Below are 19,646 nucleotides of genomic sequence, written 5' to 3' on the forward strand. Positions count from 1 at the left end.
AATAGACTCATTAAAAAAAATCAATTATGAAAAACAAATATTTTTGGTGCGATTATTTTTGTAATTAGTATTTTTTTAATCGACCTTACATATCCTTTTACATAGCTGTCATATGCACATGAGTGCTAAACTGAAAATAACTATATAGGTTTTGGATTCATGAGATTTAAGTTCCGAGTTGCTTTCAAATTACGCTTATATGTGCAAAAAGGACATTTTTCCAAAATATGTTAAGTACGTATCCATATCTGTTTTTAGCATGTGATTTTTAAAATCGGAATGATTTCCTATCTTCTGATACAGGGTGAACTTTTGAAACAAATGTTTATTTTATCATGGCACAAATCTAGTTATAAGGATCTAATTAGTATAATAATTCACAACATTAAAATTCAGGGCTGGCTACAAAGGCTGATGCGAATAATTGTAATTTATATTTATATTGTTTACATATACGATAAATAATTCTCCCGATAAAGAAACAACACTTGAAAATGTGAATAATACATGAACAGTCAATTACACACCTCACAGCCTTATTAGCATAATCGGAACCTTTCTGGTTTTTATATTCACGAAAGAATGAAAAAACCCGAGAAAGTCAAAACTTCGTATATCTCGGGATTTTAACGAGACCAGTCTCATACTCGTGAAAATCGAGAGAGGAGTTTAAATGGAAAAAGTAAGTAAAAGTTTTTGTTTCTTATATTGGCAAGCTTTTAAATTATTTAAAGCTGCAGAACAATTGTTTATTAATGTGAAGTCGAAGTTTGGGGTGATTAGCCTTATCTCTTTAAATTTTGTTCAGAACAGCAATCCTCGATTTTGTCAATAATCTGAAACGTGCTAAGGAGTAGTCATTCGTCGGTAAGAACATACTTACTTACATTGTTAAACTACTCAAAAACTCTTTTAAAAGCCTACAATGCATTAAGTCTAGTACAAGTGTTACAAAAATGTCGATAATTAATGGTCGTTGTGCAATGTGACTTTTAGTATGAAATGTGTATGCAGGTGTATTATAGTCAGTTTTTACACATATTGTCACGTAGCATACGTTAAAAAAATATTGTATGTTTTTTCTAGAATATTGAGTTTGTGTCAATCATGCTTTCAGTCATTCCCATACAGAATTTCCTCGACACGTACATGTACAATGTACACTGTACATGTGGTTTTGATATCTGTATCTCATTCAAACTGTTAACTTTATGTCTTATTTATCTATTAACGATGAGATTGTTTATGAATGAAGGGTCTGCATTTGTTATGTAAATATAACATTATACGATTGAGAGTATGAGAGAGAGATAGAATCAGAGAGAGAGAGAGAGAGAGAGAGAGAGAGAGAGAGAGAGAGAGAGAGAGAGAGAGTGTGTGTGTGTGTGTGTAATTACAGTGCACCGTACATGTAATTGTTATTGATTGCCTTGCTTCTATGAACCATATATATATTTCAATAATGCCACATTGCACTAGAAATATTGCTGACAAAGATGTTAAGAGAGATCATGGAGAGAGAGAGAGAGAGAGAGAGAGAGAGAGAGAGAGTATGAAAAGCCATAACAAATTTTATAGTTTTATGTCATTTCCCACTTAATGAGTTGTTATAGCTGTTATCATGGTAATGTTTTGACCATGTCTCAGATACTGCATGTGCCCATAAAAAAGTGTAATCTAGGACACACCCTTTTGTCTTGATAATGACAGCATTTAGCTTTGTAATGATAGCTAGTGTATCTTTTTACTTCTAATCTACAGATTTACCTGCGGCTTCCAGATGCTCTGAAGATCAGGAATATAGAAAATATTGTCAATTTGATATTGCTAATGACCCAGTCAAGTCTGCTGAAGCCCAGAAGGTACTTCTTTGTCATGTAATAAACTTACAAGTTGTTTTCCATATGTAGATATATTTGGTTTAAGCTGATTGAAAGCCAAGCAAGGTCATCTAAATAGCTACAATGTCTTGTGTAAAAGGGAAAGGTTTATATGGGCATCTTGTTGCAAATCTGCTTGATTATTAGCTGCAGATCTGTAGCTCTCTGGTTGAAAAAATTCGGATAGACTATCCGAATTTTTTCAACCAGAGAGCTACAGATCTGCAGCTACTTGATTATCTGTATTTTAAGGGGTTGGAACCTCTGAAAGGAATACCAGGAGTTTGAAAATATTATAAACTTTAAGATGTGTTTTACACTCTCTGAGAAAATGGGATTTGCAGAAATCCCATGAATTTCTTATGCTGGAAATATGTTTTTCAGATTAGTTTTTGTTATTGACGCAATCATATTTTGGTGTACATAAAATGTTGATAGTTGAAACTCATACAGACAATCTTTCTGTCCACTGGATATCTAAATATCTTTGAAGTTACACCATTGAAGTTACACATTCATTACATTTATCATGTGTGTGCAGAATTGATTGAGCCAGGTTTCCTGATGTTTCCTGATGTTGTCATATAAGTGATACATTGTACTGCTCTAAAAAGTATATATCATTTGTGACTTACTGGTATATTAGTACATATTTCATTTGTAAAATCATTTGACAAATTTAAAGTGTTTTGTAGTATACTGAAATGTTTTTATGGCTTTTAAAATTACTGATAGTACATGCACATGATGCAACTATCTTTTGAAGCTGTATATATAACAAAAAGAAACTGTCAGCTGGGTTTAAAATTAGTGGCAAAATGATGTAATACATGTATGTACAATATTAGAAAAGATTACATTGTTAGTAATAAGTAATTGCACATTCCATAAATAACTTCATTGAATATATACATGTAAGTATTTGATGAGTGCACAATGTTTGCAAAAATTACATGTAATTCTCTTAACACTTTATGTTTATTCTATTTTAGTTTCCAGACCATGACATTAATGAATATTCCTTGAATGGAATGCATGAGGATTAGAATGGAACCTTATTCTGCCTTTTTACCAACTCACACCATCTTTTCAAGATTTATGGAGCCAACCACAGAAGAATTTTTTCTATACACATCATTCATAACATTCTTATTTATGTTGCATAACTTTAAATGTTATTGGATGAATTGTGTTCACATAATGAATACCAGCAAACTTTTTATCGAGTGCACTTAATTCGTATTTTTCCTACCCATCCATCTAACATATGTTTTTATATTACACATTCACATACATGTTACATAACATTTTTGGAAACAGCTATTTTTTTTTAAATTGGAATTTAGCCTTACTATTTTATACAAGTTTTTTTTAAAGGGACTTGGACACGATTATAGATCAAAATTTTGTTTTCAATTTCTTTATGCATAAAATGATTTACTTGCACATTTTGAATAATTGACCATAATTTGAATGTTAGAAGTCAAGTTATATAATAGATACAGGGGTAAGAATTTATTGTTATGTAAACAAAGCTCGAGTCTTATGTTTGTTTACAAATAATATAAAGTATGAAATTACCATACTGATTCGATGTGATCATAAATGATATTAATGATATTATTAATAGAAAAAAGCAACATTTGAATGAAAGTTACACCAATAAAACACATATGTAAATAATAACAAGACTCGCGCTTTATTTACAGAACAAAGAATATTTAATTTAACTCAGTATTTGACTTTCAAAATTAGTATTATGATTTTTTTTAGAATGATATATGCAATTTCATTAATTTATTTTTCATTTTAAGAAAATTCATTTTAAAAAAGATCTCTTACAACCTGTGTATTTTTTTTTCAGTTTTCAGTGTATTAATTGAATGTAGTTGACGTGTAGATTTAAACATGTACCTACAAGCAATATACATTTAATATTCACCAGGTACATGTACCAGCCTACTATATTTGATAAATAAATGTACTTCTTTCATGCCTTTTTCATGCCTTTTACTCATTGTTATATATATTATTTATTATTAAAATACTTTGAAAACTTTTCTCAATTTATTTATTTTAATAAGATTAAGAAACGGACAATAGTTAATGGGCGTTTTCAAGAGTTGTCTCTCTTGGGGACAATAATGAATGCTCCCCAGGGTTCATGACCCTGAATATTGAGTAGGCTGTGAGGTGTGAATTATGTATACAGCATAGCGTATCATATCTCATACCATGGCAGTGGAACGTCATACCGTAGCATACAGTCTTATAGCATATCATTACATTCTCATTTGTCATAGCATTCCATAGCATAGAAATCTTATTCCACAATTATTAACGATTGTAAGAAACTAGAACTTTGGATTTTTTTTTCAGATCATGTGCTAGAGACCTTCTGCTATTGGAAAATTTTCTTTGATATACTGTATCGGTTTTAGTGCGACCGGGGTGTTCAATAAAATGCAGATGTTATTATTATAATAAGCTCACTGTATTAATGAATGCTTTTATCAATTCACTTAAGCTACGTTTATTTTATACGTCAAACATATATCTAGTAGATCTTCTAATTCTTCAATAGTATTAGTGTCCTGATCAAGCCCATGCCCCTTGTTTTGCGTATATAAATAAATAATCATATAAACATTGTCATCCTTTGTAAAAATTAAAAGATCAAATGCCAAATGGGAGATTTTTTATCCTTACTACATGTGCAGATAACATCTGTAGACCAACACTTAAATACATGTAACGCATTGGAAACTTCAGATACAAATCACATGCAGAAAACGCAAAGTTAATTTTCAGATATCAGCAAATGTAATTTCTTTACTTTCTAAGCAACTCAAAAGTACTTGAAATTAAGAGGAACGTTTAAATAAATTTTAGTTTAAAGCATTTTCTCTGTTTCATCTTTAATCCATGCATTAATTCTTTGTAATCTAATTATTGATTATAGTGACTGTCAAGGTATACCTACCTGGTAATACCTTCACAATCGCCTAATATTTTTTTAGACAATTTCGCTCTTAATTTATCTTATATGTTTGCATTTTTCCTTGCAGCTTGAAATAAACTTCAAGTTTAAAAACATTTAATTTAAATAGAATTTTAAAAAATATTAATTTCATATTGAATATTCTGTATTACTTGATCCATTTTCATATTGTCGTGGTTACCAAGGACCAGCATATTTTAAAAGAAACTGTAAATATATATCCCAATAACAAAGTTTTGGTTTAATTGATATAAACATTAGCAATGGTCGCAATGAGCTGTAACATTTTCCATATAGTATGCAAGTGGGCTGCTGAAATGGTTGTGAATACGCAATGGTCAGTTTACATGAAGTACTTGTGACTATATATGTACACTCGTGAACCCTGAAAAATTATAAAAAGGACGTTTGAAGACCAAAAAACCCTCAGTTATTTTAAAGACGACGATTGCCTCAATTCAATATTTTGACTTAATGAAGAAATTATACTCAGAGTAAGGGAAGTGCCTTATTGGTGAGGTAAGATGTTCAGCAAACGATAAAAAGAAATTCACTATATTATTCTATTAATTAAAATTCTAACGACATCAAAGTCTGCGAGAATGACTAGTGAATATTCTTCAAAACAAAGAAGTAACAGCAATAGACTGAATGCATTGCCTGAGATCCATTACTCTGAGCTTTTTAAACAATTTAGGTACATATACATATATTTAAATTCATGCCACTTTGAACTTTTATGTCTTTACATTTACATCTACCCAAACTGATATAAAATAAATAGTTATATGGTAGGAGTATTGCAAAGTTAATGCAATTCGTTCTTTGCAAAGTAGTGCCATTTGGTGCAAAAATGCAGGAGGAAGTTTATATATTAGAAAAAACCGGGGTTAGATCAGTTATAGTTTTCTTTCCCCTTGTCATCAGGTACGTCTCCTTACACAAAGGATGCAGCTGTTAATACGGAAAAGAATTCAGTTGAAAGTACATGTATGTACAGTGAATAATCATAGTGTTCGAACGCCCTGTAAAAATCCTTCTTCATCTAACATCACTTTCCTGTTATTATAGTTGAATAAACTACGGCGACTTTATTTGTCGCAATGAGTCAAAGGGAATGCGACCTTTGAAATCGCGTCACGCGAGACTTTCGATAGTTGCTAATAGGTTCCTGGTTGTAAATAAACGCATATATATAAAGAACATGTATCGTATTACAGAATGTAAACTGAAAATAAGATTTAAAGATAACCAAGCAACAACAAAAAAGCGTCCATAACTCTGCTCGGACAACGACTGTGAAACTTTTATTTCAAAAAAGTTTATACATGTATAAACATGTTCATAAATGCAGATGTACTTAAATATTGACAGAAATGTACACGATGTAGGGAAATCTCATTTGCGTAGACAACCTCTGTCCTCCCTTGAGACGGAGATCTAAAGAATCGCAATAGAATTTTACTGATGAGATTCAAGAGTCATTTATTCTGGAATGGAAATATATGTATCGAGTTAATAATTGTATATATTTACATTTTTCAGTGTTTTTGCATGTGTTTAATTATGAGGTAATAATTTCGGTCGGGCGTGATCAAATCTATTATAAAGCCCTTCGGATATTATTTGATTTAATCACGCTCAACCCAAATTATCACCTCACAATACCCAAGGAATCATTCCTTATTCCTTTAAAAATGAATAACAAAATTGATTTGCTCAAATTTATGTTTCTCTATTTTTGCATAAAACTCTTCCCTGTTTCCCTTAATACAGGAACGGCTCACTAAAAATCATTAGAGATATACAAATACTAAACATGAATAATTAAATGATTCATTTCCTGATCAAACTACTTACATTTACGAGTGTGTAATTTCTTTATTTCCTCTCTCTCTCTCTCTCTCTCTCTCTCTCTCTCTCTCTAACAAAAAATCAAATAATTATCATGAATGATAATTTCAACAACGAAAAAAAAAAAAAAAACCAAATCAACAAAGAATCAACAAAGATACGTTCAGCAATCTAATTCGGAGAATTATTATTATCGTTCCTCCCATAAAGGAAAAAGAAAACAGTGGAAAACCAGAAAAAAGGCTGTCTAAAAAATTTATGTTTTTCTTTAGCAACATCAAGTCTCCTTATTTATGGTGTTTAATTGTAAACTCATACAATTATATAAAACTTTGTATGAACTTTTACTGCGACATGTATATAGGCTTTCTCAAGAATTAATTCATCGATAACTCTTGAAAATGGATGGAGTTTTATTTATTATATGTATGCACAAATTTATCATTGTAAGAATGTACGTGCTAAGTTTTTTTTTCCTTTGAACTATCTTGCTTACAAAACAGTAACACACAGACAAACCTACATAGTTAATTAGGAAGGTTATAATATATTCCCTACGCAACAAATTGCGCAAGGGGATAAGTTTCAGCTTGATTGATTGAAACGTTGATTTCAGATGCGTTCATTTTCGCCAACTCATTATTCTTCAGTTTGGTTAAACATTGATTTTGTTTTATTTGTAAGTATTGTTACATGTAGAACGGTTTCTTTTTAAAGCTATACACGCTATAGTTTGCGTCAATTTTGAATAAAGGGGAAACTGTATGTGTTTGATTACGAATAAAAGTTACCTTTATGCTGTTAATTATAATGCTCAATTCGATCACGTAACAAATATATCAAATATTAAACAATAAAAAATATTTATTTTCCTGCCAGGAAAGTAATGCCTCCTCGTGAATATCAATCTATCACGTGATATCGACAGCTAAATTTAGTCTATCATACCACAACTGGTGAAGAGTCAACATCTTCATAATTGTGATAGTTTCACAAAGGAAAGGGTATTTTCAGTAAAGCATACATTTCTCCGATATACGAGTACAAAAAAAAGAAAAAAATACAAGCCTGTGAGTAGATATGAATACTTCCTTTAAAAAAATGACGTACACCTGTGTTTTTCCCCTATGTGCTATTTATAGATCCTATAAGTGTTAATATCGTGAATGACAAACGTATTTTATTCATTATACATGTATGTATTTCAAACTAACAACTGTTAAGCATATTAAAAATCAAGTTGGATATTTAATTAGGCAAAAAATAACGACCACCTAGTTCTCCGCGGACATGCGTAATGAGGTCGGTTTCGCTCTTCCTTCATCAATATTCATGAAAAGGTATATTTTCCTAGCAGAAAAATAAACAATTAAAAATCTATATCTTTGTAACGAGATGGAATTCACCATTGTAATTTACAGATTAAGGATAACTTTTATAACTAGACAAACACATGCGTTTTCACTGTCATTCAAAATTGACGCAAATTATAGCGTGTATAGCTTTAAATTATTGATGAAAATTTATGGCATAACTATATTATACGAATTTATTCATTTACATGTTTTATTGAGTTTAAAAAGTTTATAGAGCAAAGCACTAAATGGGAAGGAGTTGGCAGAATAATACTAAAATCAATTAATAAATAAAACGATACATAAACGAATGAATGAATGAATAAATACCCAGTAAATGAATGAATGGATGAATAAATGAATGAGTAAATGAATTAATATAGGTGCATTCAAAGCAATGTACCTGTCTATCAATAGATATTATAATATGAAAAGCATTTCGAAAAATACGTTCTAACCATGATTCACAAGTTTCTATGTTTGCCCTTATTTCATTTGTGCTCAACAACATTGGCAATGTCGTCATAATCAGAACGTTCCCCCTTGTTGGAGGTGGGAGGAGAATCGACCTTCACGACGGAAGGCTTTTCCACGGAAACACCGACTTCATTCAACATGTTATAGTCCATTGCAATCTCGGCATATGTATCAGTTTGTAAAGCTTGGTAGGGATCAAGATTAATGTCCAGGTTCTTTATGTTTTTTTCCTCAGCACTCGGAGTGGGGGAGCATGCGTTCTTCACCTTGTTACAAACATATATGGAAATGATAACAAAGAAAACAAAGTTAACACCTAATATGATCAAAAGAATCGGATTTTCAAAAGTAAAAATTGTGCTCTGATTCCTGTCTGGTTTCTCCTCTTTTCTGACAGATATTAATGTGTCCCACAGCGTGGTATTTCTCGTACTGAGCTCCGATGTTGTCTCGGAAGTTAGAAGGTCAAGTCCTGTTGGTTTTTCCTCTTTGAAAATAGATATGAAAAAGATTATATCATTAAATTTCTCTTAACATGTCCTCATTGTTGATAAATTTATAAATAACCATTTAATTAATGACAATGATGCGCTCGGAAATATTCTTAATGGGTTTGTTTTTAAAAGATTGCAGATGAATGGTGATTTATAAGACCAAAAGGAAATGGACACTGAAAAGCAATCATGTTTATGACTATGTTATAAATCAAAACGAGCGAAATTATCTATTTCGAAAATTGAAATAAATTCAACCCCACTTATATGTTGATAGCTCTCCTTCATTGATATTGTATGTAATCATCCAAGGCAAACTGCTCAGTATTTTATTCACGAATATGATATCTTAATTTGAGAAAAAAACACTTGACAAAAGCCATATCAAATATGAAAATTGCTTAAAGGTCTGTTGGACCAGATGTTAAGATTAAACCTTATCTATGTGAAGCTTGTACCTTGTTACACTAAGTCACGATAAATGTTTATTTGATTATTCAATAATTTAGTCTGTCTGTCTGTCTGTCTGTCTGTCTGTCTGTCTCTCTCTCTCTCTCTCTCTCTCTCTTTCTCTCTCTCTCTCTCTCTCTCTCTCTCTCTCTCTCTCTCTCTCTCTCTCTCTCTCTCTCTCTCTCTCTCTCTCTCTCTCTCTCTCTCTCTCTCTCTCTCTCCTTATAAGGTTTCCACTTATAACGAACATTTTTTATTTAAAAAATACCTTTCGTAGTTATCTGTCTACACCCCGTTGCTATATCACACAATTCCTTTTCACATACATTTAAGCAGGTGCCTTCAGTGCAGTCTTTCCCATAATAAGGGTAGTCACAACGCTCACTGCAATTTAATCCGTGGTACCCTATTGGACAAGCTGTGTTAAAAAAAATTGAATTAAAATATAATGCTGTTACTTGAATAAAGTTTAGACTGAATGTCAACGAAAATATTCGGTTTGTTAAAGTGAAAAGTTAAGCCTTCTATGAATTGTATCTTATTGAGCAGAGAAAAAAGGAAAAGAACGAGAGGAGATAAAGAGAAAAAAAAGAAAGAAGAAGAGTAGAAAAAGAAAGGAAAAAAGAGGAAAAAGAAGACGACAGAGAAAAAAGCGCTGGCAATGTCACACATGAAATTTTTGTGCCCTGGTTCGATTCCACCTGTGGGCACACTTTTACTTTTTTAAATTAACGATATTTACAAACACCGTTTTATTTTTTATGCAGAATTGTGCATTTCGTATATTAAACTTCCTTAAGTGCACATTTGTTCTTTTAATTAAAGATATCGATGGAAAAAGTATATACTTAACTACATGTAAAAGCAATTAACCGGAACTGTCACTAGTGTATACATCCTTTGTTTGAGGACAAGAGTCATTCACTCTGTGTTTTACGAGACAGGTGCCACGTAAAAAATCATGTAGAGCAAAAACTGTTGCGTTTGCCTTTCCAGAACATCTGTATGAAAAGTTACAATTGTGGGAGAAGTACTGCAAAGTAGATGCAGTTCGTTCTTTGCAAAGAATGTGTGCATTGGTGAAATTTTAAGCCAAAAATGCAAGAGGAAGGTTTATAGATTAGAAAAAATTAGGGGTGGGCCAGTTAGATTTTTCCGTCCCTTTGGCATTCCGGCATCAGGTACGTCCCCTTATACAAAGGATGCAGCTGTTAATACGGAAAAGAGTTCAGTTTGATGTACAGTGAATGATAATTATAGTGTTCGTACACCTCGTAAAAATCCTTCTACATCTATAATTAACATCACTTTCCTGTAATTTCTGTTGGAAAAACTAAGGCGACGTGCATTATTTAACGCATAGAGTCAAAGGGTTAACTTTGCGACCTTGCAAAATCGCGTGTCAAGCGAGAATTTCGATAGTTTCTTATATGTCCTTGGTCGTAAATAAACCCATATAAAGAACATGTATCGTATTCTAGAATGTAACAAAAATTATTTTTAAAAAAACGTTCATAACTCACACCGCTCAGTCAACGACTGTTGATTTTTTTTTCAATCACTATACATTATGAGGACTAAAACCTTTGAATTGACAGTGTATGACCTGAAATCAATAAGTGGGACGAAAATCGATAAGCATTTTGTAAAGATAGAAACCAATACCGGCATCATAAGTCAAGTCTTTTGTTATATAAAATTATAAGTGTTCCTATACAAGTCACATTACATGTTGTACAAACAGTTTTGATTTCGACTATGTACAGTCATGTAATATAATAGTAGATCAGATCATTCAGGTCAATTTTTCACTATTGATAATGAACTAATGAAAAGAAATGATTATTATCACTATAATGCTTACTAGTAATTGACTGTCATCCCAAAAGTAAAACATGGATGTTTACAATATTTAATTTTACAATTTGAAATATTTCGTTAAACAAAGTATTTCTAATGTACAGGATCATCACTCCAATTCGTTGTTTGAAAATAGTTTGTTTTTTTACTATACCTTTACTGCGCGATGGCAAACGTCAGGAATAACACCCAATGAAATTAAAAGGTACGCATACACCTGTTCAAATCATTATATTTCAGGCATTGAACCTACCACGGGGTTACGAATTGATGAAGTGTTAAATACTAATACAGTATACACTATTTTGAGCAATGTTTTAAAAATATATTCAGATTTGATGACATTTTTACAGTATCTTTCTAATGTAGGAACTTTACACGCCATATTGTTTGTACTAAATTGAAGAAAGCTTATGACATTACAGGCCGCCATGTTGCAGTCTATAAAAATATAGTTTGCTGTCCACAGAAAATGAGCCGGCAATCACGTGACACGATTTATATGGTTGCTTCGTTCTATTCCGAGTCAAAACAATTGTTTTCTGTTATTCATTTTCAATGACAAAACATTTCATATGCTTCACGAGATGCTTAAGAGATACTCTGACACCTCTCTCTCTCTCTCTCTCTCTCTCTCTCTCTCTCTCTCTCTCTCTCTCTCTCTCTCCTCATCAGATTTCCTCACACAACGAACATTTTGTATTTTAAAAAAACCTTTCGTACTTATCTTTTTACACCCCGTCTTAACTTCTTTAGCATAAATACACTTATTTAAAAAATTCATTTTAGCTCTCAAAATATTAACATTGTAAATTACTTAGATTCGTAGTTACATATATGTTACAACTGGATTCTTCGTGTTTGTTAGCATTATCTAACCGACATAACATAAAGAACCGAAAGTGACAGTAAAAAATGGTAAAGATGATCAAGAAAGAATTGATGCCTTTGTTAAAAATGGAAGACAATTATTTACAAATAATGATATTTATTTAAAGCAAGAAACGAAAACATGTAATCGATGTAAAACATCGCGGAAAACATGTAAAGCTTTCACAGGAGGAGTAGAGCAATCATCTCAACATACCTATGCATTTCTTAATTGTTGCATTCCAGAATTCACCTGCACAGCACGGCGCATAAAACCTATAAATTCAACAAAGGAAATTCTCTACAATCAGATTAAAAATGTGGAGCTTTCGCTGTTTTTAACCCCCCCCCCCCCCCCCAAAAGCCTTTATATCCTAAATCAAAATTATTGTTAATCAAATTTAGTTTAAAATGTCTTACCCTACACACCCTTCTGCGCCTCGGTGACTTGTGAGAAAGAAAAGGAAAACCCCGTAAAAAATCATATTTTAGCTTATCTTACTCATTTTTTTTTTCTAACTATACAGCCCATTATGTACTTCGACAATTACAAACTAAAAATTATTTCCGTATCAAGTTTCCTGTAAATCAGTTAAAGGAAAGTCCAGGCATAAAATTAACCGCCAATTATCACATCAAAACAACCTCACATTTTGATGCAAATCGGTTCTGGTACATATATTGTTTATCGACATGTTTTGTTTTGGAAATTAGCAACACAAGCGCGTGAAAGTTACCAGTTTCATTAAAAGTATTCCCCTGCGTCTGCGCGAAATGTACTACTGACAGTTATATTTTTAAGACGATTAGGAAATGAACAATAAAGTAACACATAAAAATAGCAAAATAGCTTTCAACTGTTACAACAATGCAAAAAATAATAATTATCAAAATCTCTGTTCATTTATAAACCAAACTTACAGTGTAATGAGTTCATAATAAATCATATCATTCCATTTACTTTGTCATTATTAATTTTGTTAAACATTTTCTATGTGCTCTGGTTTGCTGAACTGTGTTGTGCTTTCTATGTTTCAAATAAAAAAAAATAGGCAGATTGCCTGCTGCCCAATCCTAGTTTTTACATAATAAAATATTGTTTAAATAAATAAGAAAAAAAATACCAACTAAGCAAAACACCCCCCCCCCCCCCCGTAGAGATGATTTACGATTTCATTTGTGATCCATTTTTTTTCCATATCAATGAAGACGACACCATCAGACTTGTACAGTCCCATTTTGTTAAGGACAGCTGTTATAAAATGTCCAGATATCACCCATTAACTCTAAGTTGTAACATACAAAACTGCATAGGTGGATCCAGGTTTTGAAGCAAATTGAGTTTCCCGTTAAAGACAGGGTCTTGGGCCATATCGGAATTTTCGGTTTTTGAAAGATTTCAAACCATTGTATTTTTCAATCTCTAAAAATTTATATTTTATACCCCTTTATCTGATAATTAGTTGTAATTTACCTGTAATTATTTTATAAATGTTTAGTGTTTTGATTCAATTAACTATAGGGAGACAAATTGTTTTAATAATAATCAATAACTGATACGGTCACTGAAATTTTGATTACATTGGACTCTACGTCCTGGAAAATATTTCGTTGAATTTTATAACTGCAGTAAAAAGTGTGAATTAGTTGAACTAAGCTATTTTGTAAGTTTGGTAATATGAACATATTACTGATTATAAAATGAACAGGATTAGGATTGATGTGAAAATATATCCCCCGCTCTATCCGATCAAGTCTGAAGAAAATCCTCAACCAACCAAAAGCGGAACGAATAATGTCCGAAAATATCATGAAGTCAAGATGAAGTCATGCAGAAATTCTGTTAATGAACATGAAATCTTAAACTCCGATAGGATAGCGTGTTATGAACTGTTTTGAATATGACTGTAGGAAAAATGAAATTTCCATTTCTTGTATATTTTAGGAGCCCCTTCCCTTTCTTGTCCAAAATTAACTTCGAATATATGCCTGTGATTGTAATTTTTTATGTCCAATATTTTTTACACGTGCAGATTGGTGCCTCCGCCCCATACTTCAACCTTGCCCTCATCCTGTACTGGCTATCGCCTGACAATTCAACTTTTTGTTACATAATGAAATCGCCAACACCAATTGTTGTCTGCAAAACGGTTGTTGAGATTTGTTTTAAATATCAACAAGTCGCGAGATCAAATCTTCTGTTCATCTGCCCCTGTGACAGCGGCCAAGTACTCAAGAACGGCGGCCAGGTACACAGGGGCGTAGATCGCCTAGTCTAGTACTCCAAGTATATGCTCAGGGTAAAACAATAATCTTTTTAGAAAATCGTTAATTATAAGCTTAGATGCACTAGTTGTTCAAACAAAATTGATTAATAAATGATTCTATATAGATTAGTTTCGTTAATTTTTTTAGGAAATAGCCATAATTTACACAAATATAATTATATAATTTCAACATAACAACTCCACGTACATGTACATGTACATGTAAATCTGTGTCTGTTTGCATCTTTTGTGACTTAAACGAAATTGAAACTGAAGAACACTTAATATCTTTTAAAATACTAGTACTCATTATGTAACGACTTACGAAACTTTCTTTTAGAAACCACTTTAGGCTCCGTAAATCTGTAACTTTACCCGATAATGTGCTCAATTCATATTTAATGCTTTCAGGATAAGACAAATAAAACTTTTACGCTGACTTTTATATTTGTATTTAAAATTAAAACAGTGACATATAGGTCCGATGGGCCGGGTGTGCCAATATATGTTTTATTTTAATGTGTATATGTTCAATTCAAACACATGTCACTATAAAAAACAATGTTTGTTTGGAGAATCGTGTCACTGACACATTATTCCCAACTTTTCAAATATTTCGGAGCCGGGGTAAGTGCTTAATCAGAAAGCACGAGATACCGCCCTCCCCGATGATAGTTATCCCTCGCGGGAAGACAAAACAGCGTTCAGTTGGAATATGGAATCCGCAGACAAGTTCCCCAGTAACATCAGCGATTTCGCAGAGCGGAAATTATCTGGCGCACCTCTCTTAGCAGATGGTCGACATCATGTGTGCAATGTTGCATGGTTTCATGGCATGCAATGAGCTAGAAATGCTCAATTCTATATGTTGCTTTTATTTCTTTTATCATTTGTCAAAATTGTACGGCGTTTAAGAAATCTAGACTTCTAATCTCTACCATAATTTTATCAAACATCAATGCTATAGACATCTTTGAAAAGAAATGAGGAGAGCAGTAATTATTTAAAATAGATACTTAAGCAAGTATAAAAATGATTATGTCTGTGAATTTATTGATGGAAGGAAAAGTAAACGTTAACAAAATTGAATTTAACTTGTTAAATAATTTTATCGATTTTTTTGGACTGATTTTATTTTCCAGTGGAAAAATATAAGGAAGCTAGGACGTGTTGAGTAATCGTTTCGTACAGAAAAAAAATCTCATGTGTATACAAGACAATTCGCATTTGTTTTCAATTAAGCCAAATTGAGACAGCTGATAGCCAAGTCTGAAAATTATATACATAGCAGACATTTTTTTTCTACAGAAAATATTTTGCGAATAATCAAAATATAGAATATATGCATGTATTTATATCACTTACATAATCCCTCTATCAACTTATCAAGCACAATATTGATTTCAAAACGAATTTAGATGTGAACTTCATAAATCTTTTCGAAATAGTTCAACAAACTCATAAGACGATTCGCTTGAATCTATTGTTGGATGAATGTTTGTGTTGGTATCAGGGGTGTCATAGCTATTTGTAGATCCGTTGTTTTCGTACACTATAGCTGGAAGCTCATAGTCTGTATTAATTTGATGTGTTTTGTTTACTACATTACACGACTGACGACATCTGTAGCAAAAGATGAAACTTAACATCTTCAATAAGAATAATGTTAGAATCATGGGCATGATGTAGACGAGGTATGAAGCAGCGTCACCGGTCCGGGGTCCCGGGTCCTCGTCCCGTGTATCCGGCCTTACACTGAATGGCTCCGGAGTCACAGAAGTCCTTTTGACTCGTTGGGTTGTTGTTACTATTTCTGTTGCTGACACCAGTGTTGATCCGGAAACGTCCGTTTCTGCAATTATTTGATGATTGTTTTTGTCAGTTTGGTAAACTAGACTGGACTATTAGAAACATTTTAACAAGGCCTTGGACTTTCAGAAGGATGTAACTATCTATTTCTTGCGTCATAACAAGTTAAAAATGATGCTGATTTCAAACGAAATATACACCGGTTGCGTAATATCACACAAATTGTGTTGCTTTTAAAAAGCCTTAGCTGATCATGAATGGCCAGCCATGAAACAGACAGGCTGATTGACACAGTTACAGCTCTTGTTTAAATGGTTCTGTGATCTCTTGTTAATAAGCTATTATGATTTTGTGTTTGCAGGGAAAGGCCGTTTTAAGTCGCATTTTATCATTTAGAAGTGCTTCTTGTATTTACAATGTAAGCTTCATATAGTTTATTGTCTTCGAAAAAGTAAGTTATTTGTACTTCAATGTGCGGATCTAGCATTTTTTCCGATGGTGGTGATGTGTTCAATTTTTGCTGGTGGGGGGGGGGGGGGGAGGGGTGTTCGAGGCATTTTTAGGTAATTTAAACTGAAAATTTAAGAATTTGATCTTTTTTGTGGGGGGGGGGGGGGTAAGGGGTTGTCTCCCGACACCCCTCTAGATTCGCACATGTTTTCAGTAATATCATCGCTTGTAAACAAGTTAGAATCAATATTTTACAGATATAATTCTCCATGCCTTTATAACAATGGATCAAAATAAGGAAAACTGAATAATCACACAATAAAAGTACAATTTTAATTAAATGTTAGAAAGCATTAACGAAACCGGAATAAAAAATTATTATACTTATTGAAATTGTTTCCACGTGGTTTTTAAGTATTTGCTTAAAATAGTAACTACTTATTAAATAAATTGTTTTAAAAATCGTTGCCTTTAATTAACTTGAGATCTGTACTCGAGAAAATTTCGGTATTTAGTCACCCCTCCTTTTCTCACAGGAAGAAAATGGGTGGATGAGGCATGGGAATTAAAATGCCTATATACGGACGGATAGGATACTGAAAAATTAAAATATCATTAAATCTGATATTTAAAAAAAATATTCAAAACAATATGTATCTAACATATCATAGATTTTTAACCTTTAGATATGTTCAATACATGACATATGTTCACTCAAATAAGCGTGTGTGTATAAAAAGTTAATTAATTAAAAACTTCAAATATTTTCATGTTTTAGAACTTTTAATGCCTTTTCTTTTATAGAGTGGGCATGTGCTTCATATTTTCCTCATGGTCTAAATAAGGTGTAATGGAAAACAAACCGATTTCAATCAGCAAAAACGTGGAGAGATGGCCCACTACACATTAAAAAGATCATTTTGTGTCCCAACAATTGAACGTTAACTTTCATCAAAAAATAATAAGTCCGTAAATTCGCGGCCAATGTCACACATAGTATTTAAACAGCATTCATCGTTGTGTCTGAATGGCTCAGTGGTTAGAGCACCAGATATAAACTATCCTTTTATGTTGTGGGTTCGATACCACTAAATTTTAAGGCAATATTTTTTTTCTTATCGTTGTTTATAAATCAAAATTGAATATAGTCAGAAATTATGCTTTTGCAAACTTTTATAATAATATATATATATTTGAATAGATTTAATTGGGAAAATAATAAATTCAAAATTGTATTTTACAAATAAATAGAATGGGCATTTGCGCTATCTTATCCCCCATCTTTATTTATTTAATGTAAATAAGGTTACTCTTTGCAATATTATTCTATACAATCATGTACATATATAGACGTATTTCAATATCTATCTAATCAGTATGTGTTGCCTGATTCGTTGGTATTGTTTCATTGGCTTGTAATCTCTAGCATCTTACCGCTTCAATTTTTTTCTTACCTGTTGTCGGAAAACATATCTGCGTTGGAATTTTACAGGAAACACGGTTACATTTGCACGCGCCGAGCACACAGCGATGTCCAAAGTACGGAACCTTACAGGAGTGAGTACAGTTGTCACCATACACACCTCTCGGGCATTCTTCAGTTACAAATAAAGACAAAAATGAAAAATAAAGGTTTTTTTTTTAATTTTCACCCACGAAATAGAAAACCCAACTAATAAAGTGGGTTTTGTTTTGGACGTGGTGTAAGTCCACATCTGGAAAGATTATATCTAAATCAATTACATGTATGTCTTGTGGTTTATACATGCTTGCTTGCACTGTAGTTTCATTCTTTCAGGGGGCTAAAAACCCATTTATTAAGTGTTTTCCTATTAAAATTTCAAAAAAAAAAAAAAAAAAAAAATTCGCTTTGTCCACGGGATGAAGCGGAAAAAGAGGCAGATGTACATGTAGTTAGAGTTGATTACGGTATAAATTAAATGGTAGATATACTGCACAGTGGTTGGTGATGGTGCGATTTTGCCTTTTATCTTTGGAGAAAATCTTTACAGACGTGAGCTAAATAATATATTACATTTATGCATCTTAATGATTTCAAACAGAAGCTATTATAGTGCATCACATATATCAAAGCATTTCAATGATTACAATTGTTTCTCAGTAATGCTTCTCTATGACAGAGATTCATAAAAATGATCTTACATGTGAGTGAAACCATTATGTTTTTATGTGACAAATGAAGAAACATGGATTTGATTTGCAAAATCTATAAATGTGAATTGATGGAAGTTTATAATTTTATTAAAATTTAAATCCTTTTCTTGCACGAAAAAAAATGTGCTATTTCGAACAGTGAGAGGCTTTGTGAAGAGAGGGTTTTCTGTTTGTTTTGTCTTGTTTTTTTTGTCTGTTTGTTTGTTTTTATTTGCTAAATAATTTGTATTATTACTTCATATACAAGCATTTTAAAAGGATTTAAAGGTACGTGTACTTACTCGTACATATATTCTTGCTTTTATCCAATTTTTCTCCGACGCAGCAGGGTGGAAAGTTATATATACTAGTTAAAAACAGATTCCAATAATCAGAAATAAAAAGCATCATATTGTTATAAAAATGCTTATACTGTATACTCTTACCTGCCACAGTCCATATACACAAAAACCAGTTTAGCTGCAATGATATAGAGATGCAATTCAAACGACATTAGTGTTTTTTTAAGGTATTTTTTTTTTAAACAAAAGTCGTTCTTTTTGTCTTTTTCACAACAGAAATGCAATATCTGTTTTTGATTTCATATACATTAATGATATAAATTTCCTGTTATTTTTAAAAATCTGATTAATCTTGCTGATAATTATAGCTAAAAATAAAAAAGGAATTGATTGATCTGTTTTAATCTATCATCGACTTTATTT

The 19,646-nt window shown here is 32.0% G+C and overlaps 2 protein-coding genes and 1 long non-coding RNA gene across 4 annotated transcripts; 1 reads left to right on the top strand and 2 right to left on the bottom strand.

The window, feature by feature from the left end:
* The first annotated feature begins 522 nt into the window (after window positions 1-522).
* On the top strand, window positions 523-3,919 carry LOC128184952 (uncharacterized). Of its 2 annotated transcripts, none has more exons than XR_008243797.1 (3): window positions 523-682; window positions 1,762-1,862; window positions 2,873-3,919. It is a non-coding gene; the product is annotated as an uncharacterized LOC128184952 (long non-coding RNA). The 2 variants fall into 2 exon arrangements; XR_008243798.1 differs by lacking the exon at window positions 523-682 and adding an exon at window positions 805-867.
* Window positions 3,920-6,147: 2,228 nt separating this feature from the next.
* LOC128184316 (uncharacterized) lies at window positions 6,148-12,816 on the bottom strand. The gene is made up of 4 exons (XM_052853752.1): window positions 12,662-12,816; window positions 12,459-12,517; window positions 9,780-9,929; window positions 6,148-9,054 (listed from the first exon to the last, which is right to left on the bottom strand). Exons 1-4 carry the CDS (start codon window positions 12,724-12,726, stop codon window positions 8,582-8,584), a joined length of 747 nt encoding a protein of 248 aa, XP_052709712.1. The 5' UTR covers window positions 12,727-12,816; the 3' UTR covers window positions 6,148-8,581.
* A 2,552-nt stretch (window positions 12,817-15,368) lies between these two features.
* On the bottom strand, window positions 15,369-19,518 carry LOC128183017 (uncharacterized). The gene is made up of 4 exons (XM_052851802.1): window positions 19,368-19,518; window positions 19,224-19,288; window positions 18,222-18,362; window positions 15,369-16,360 (listed from the first exon to the last, which is right to left on the bottom strand). The coding sequence occupies exons 1-4, from the start codon at window positions 19,433-19,435 to the stop codon at window positions 15,936-15,938; spliced, it is 699 nt and encodes a 232-aa protein (XP_052707762.1). The 5' UTR covers window positions 19,436-19,518; the 3' UTR covers window positions 15,369-15,935.
* Window positions 19,519-19,646: the final 128 nt, after the last annotated feature.

The sequence above is a fragment of the Crassostrea angulata genome, chromosome 5 (assembly GCF_025612915.1).
Source record: "Crassostrea angulata isolate pt1a10 chromosome 5, ASM2561291v2, whole genome shotgun sequence".
NCBI lineage: Eukaryota > Metazoa > Mollusca > Bivalvia > Ostreida > Ostreidae > Magallana > Magallana angulata.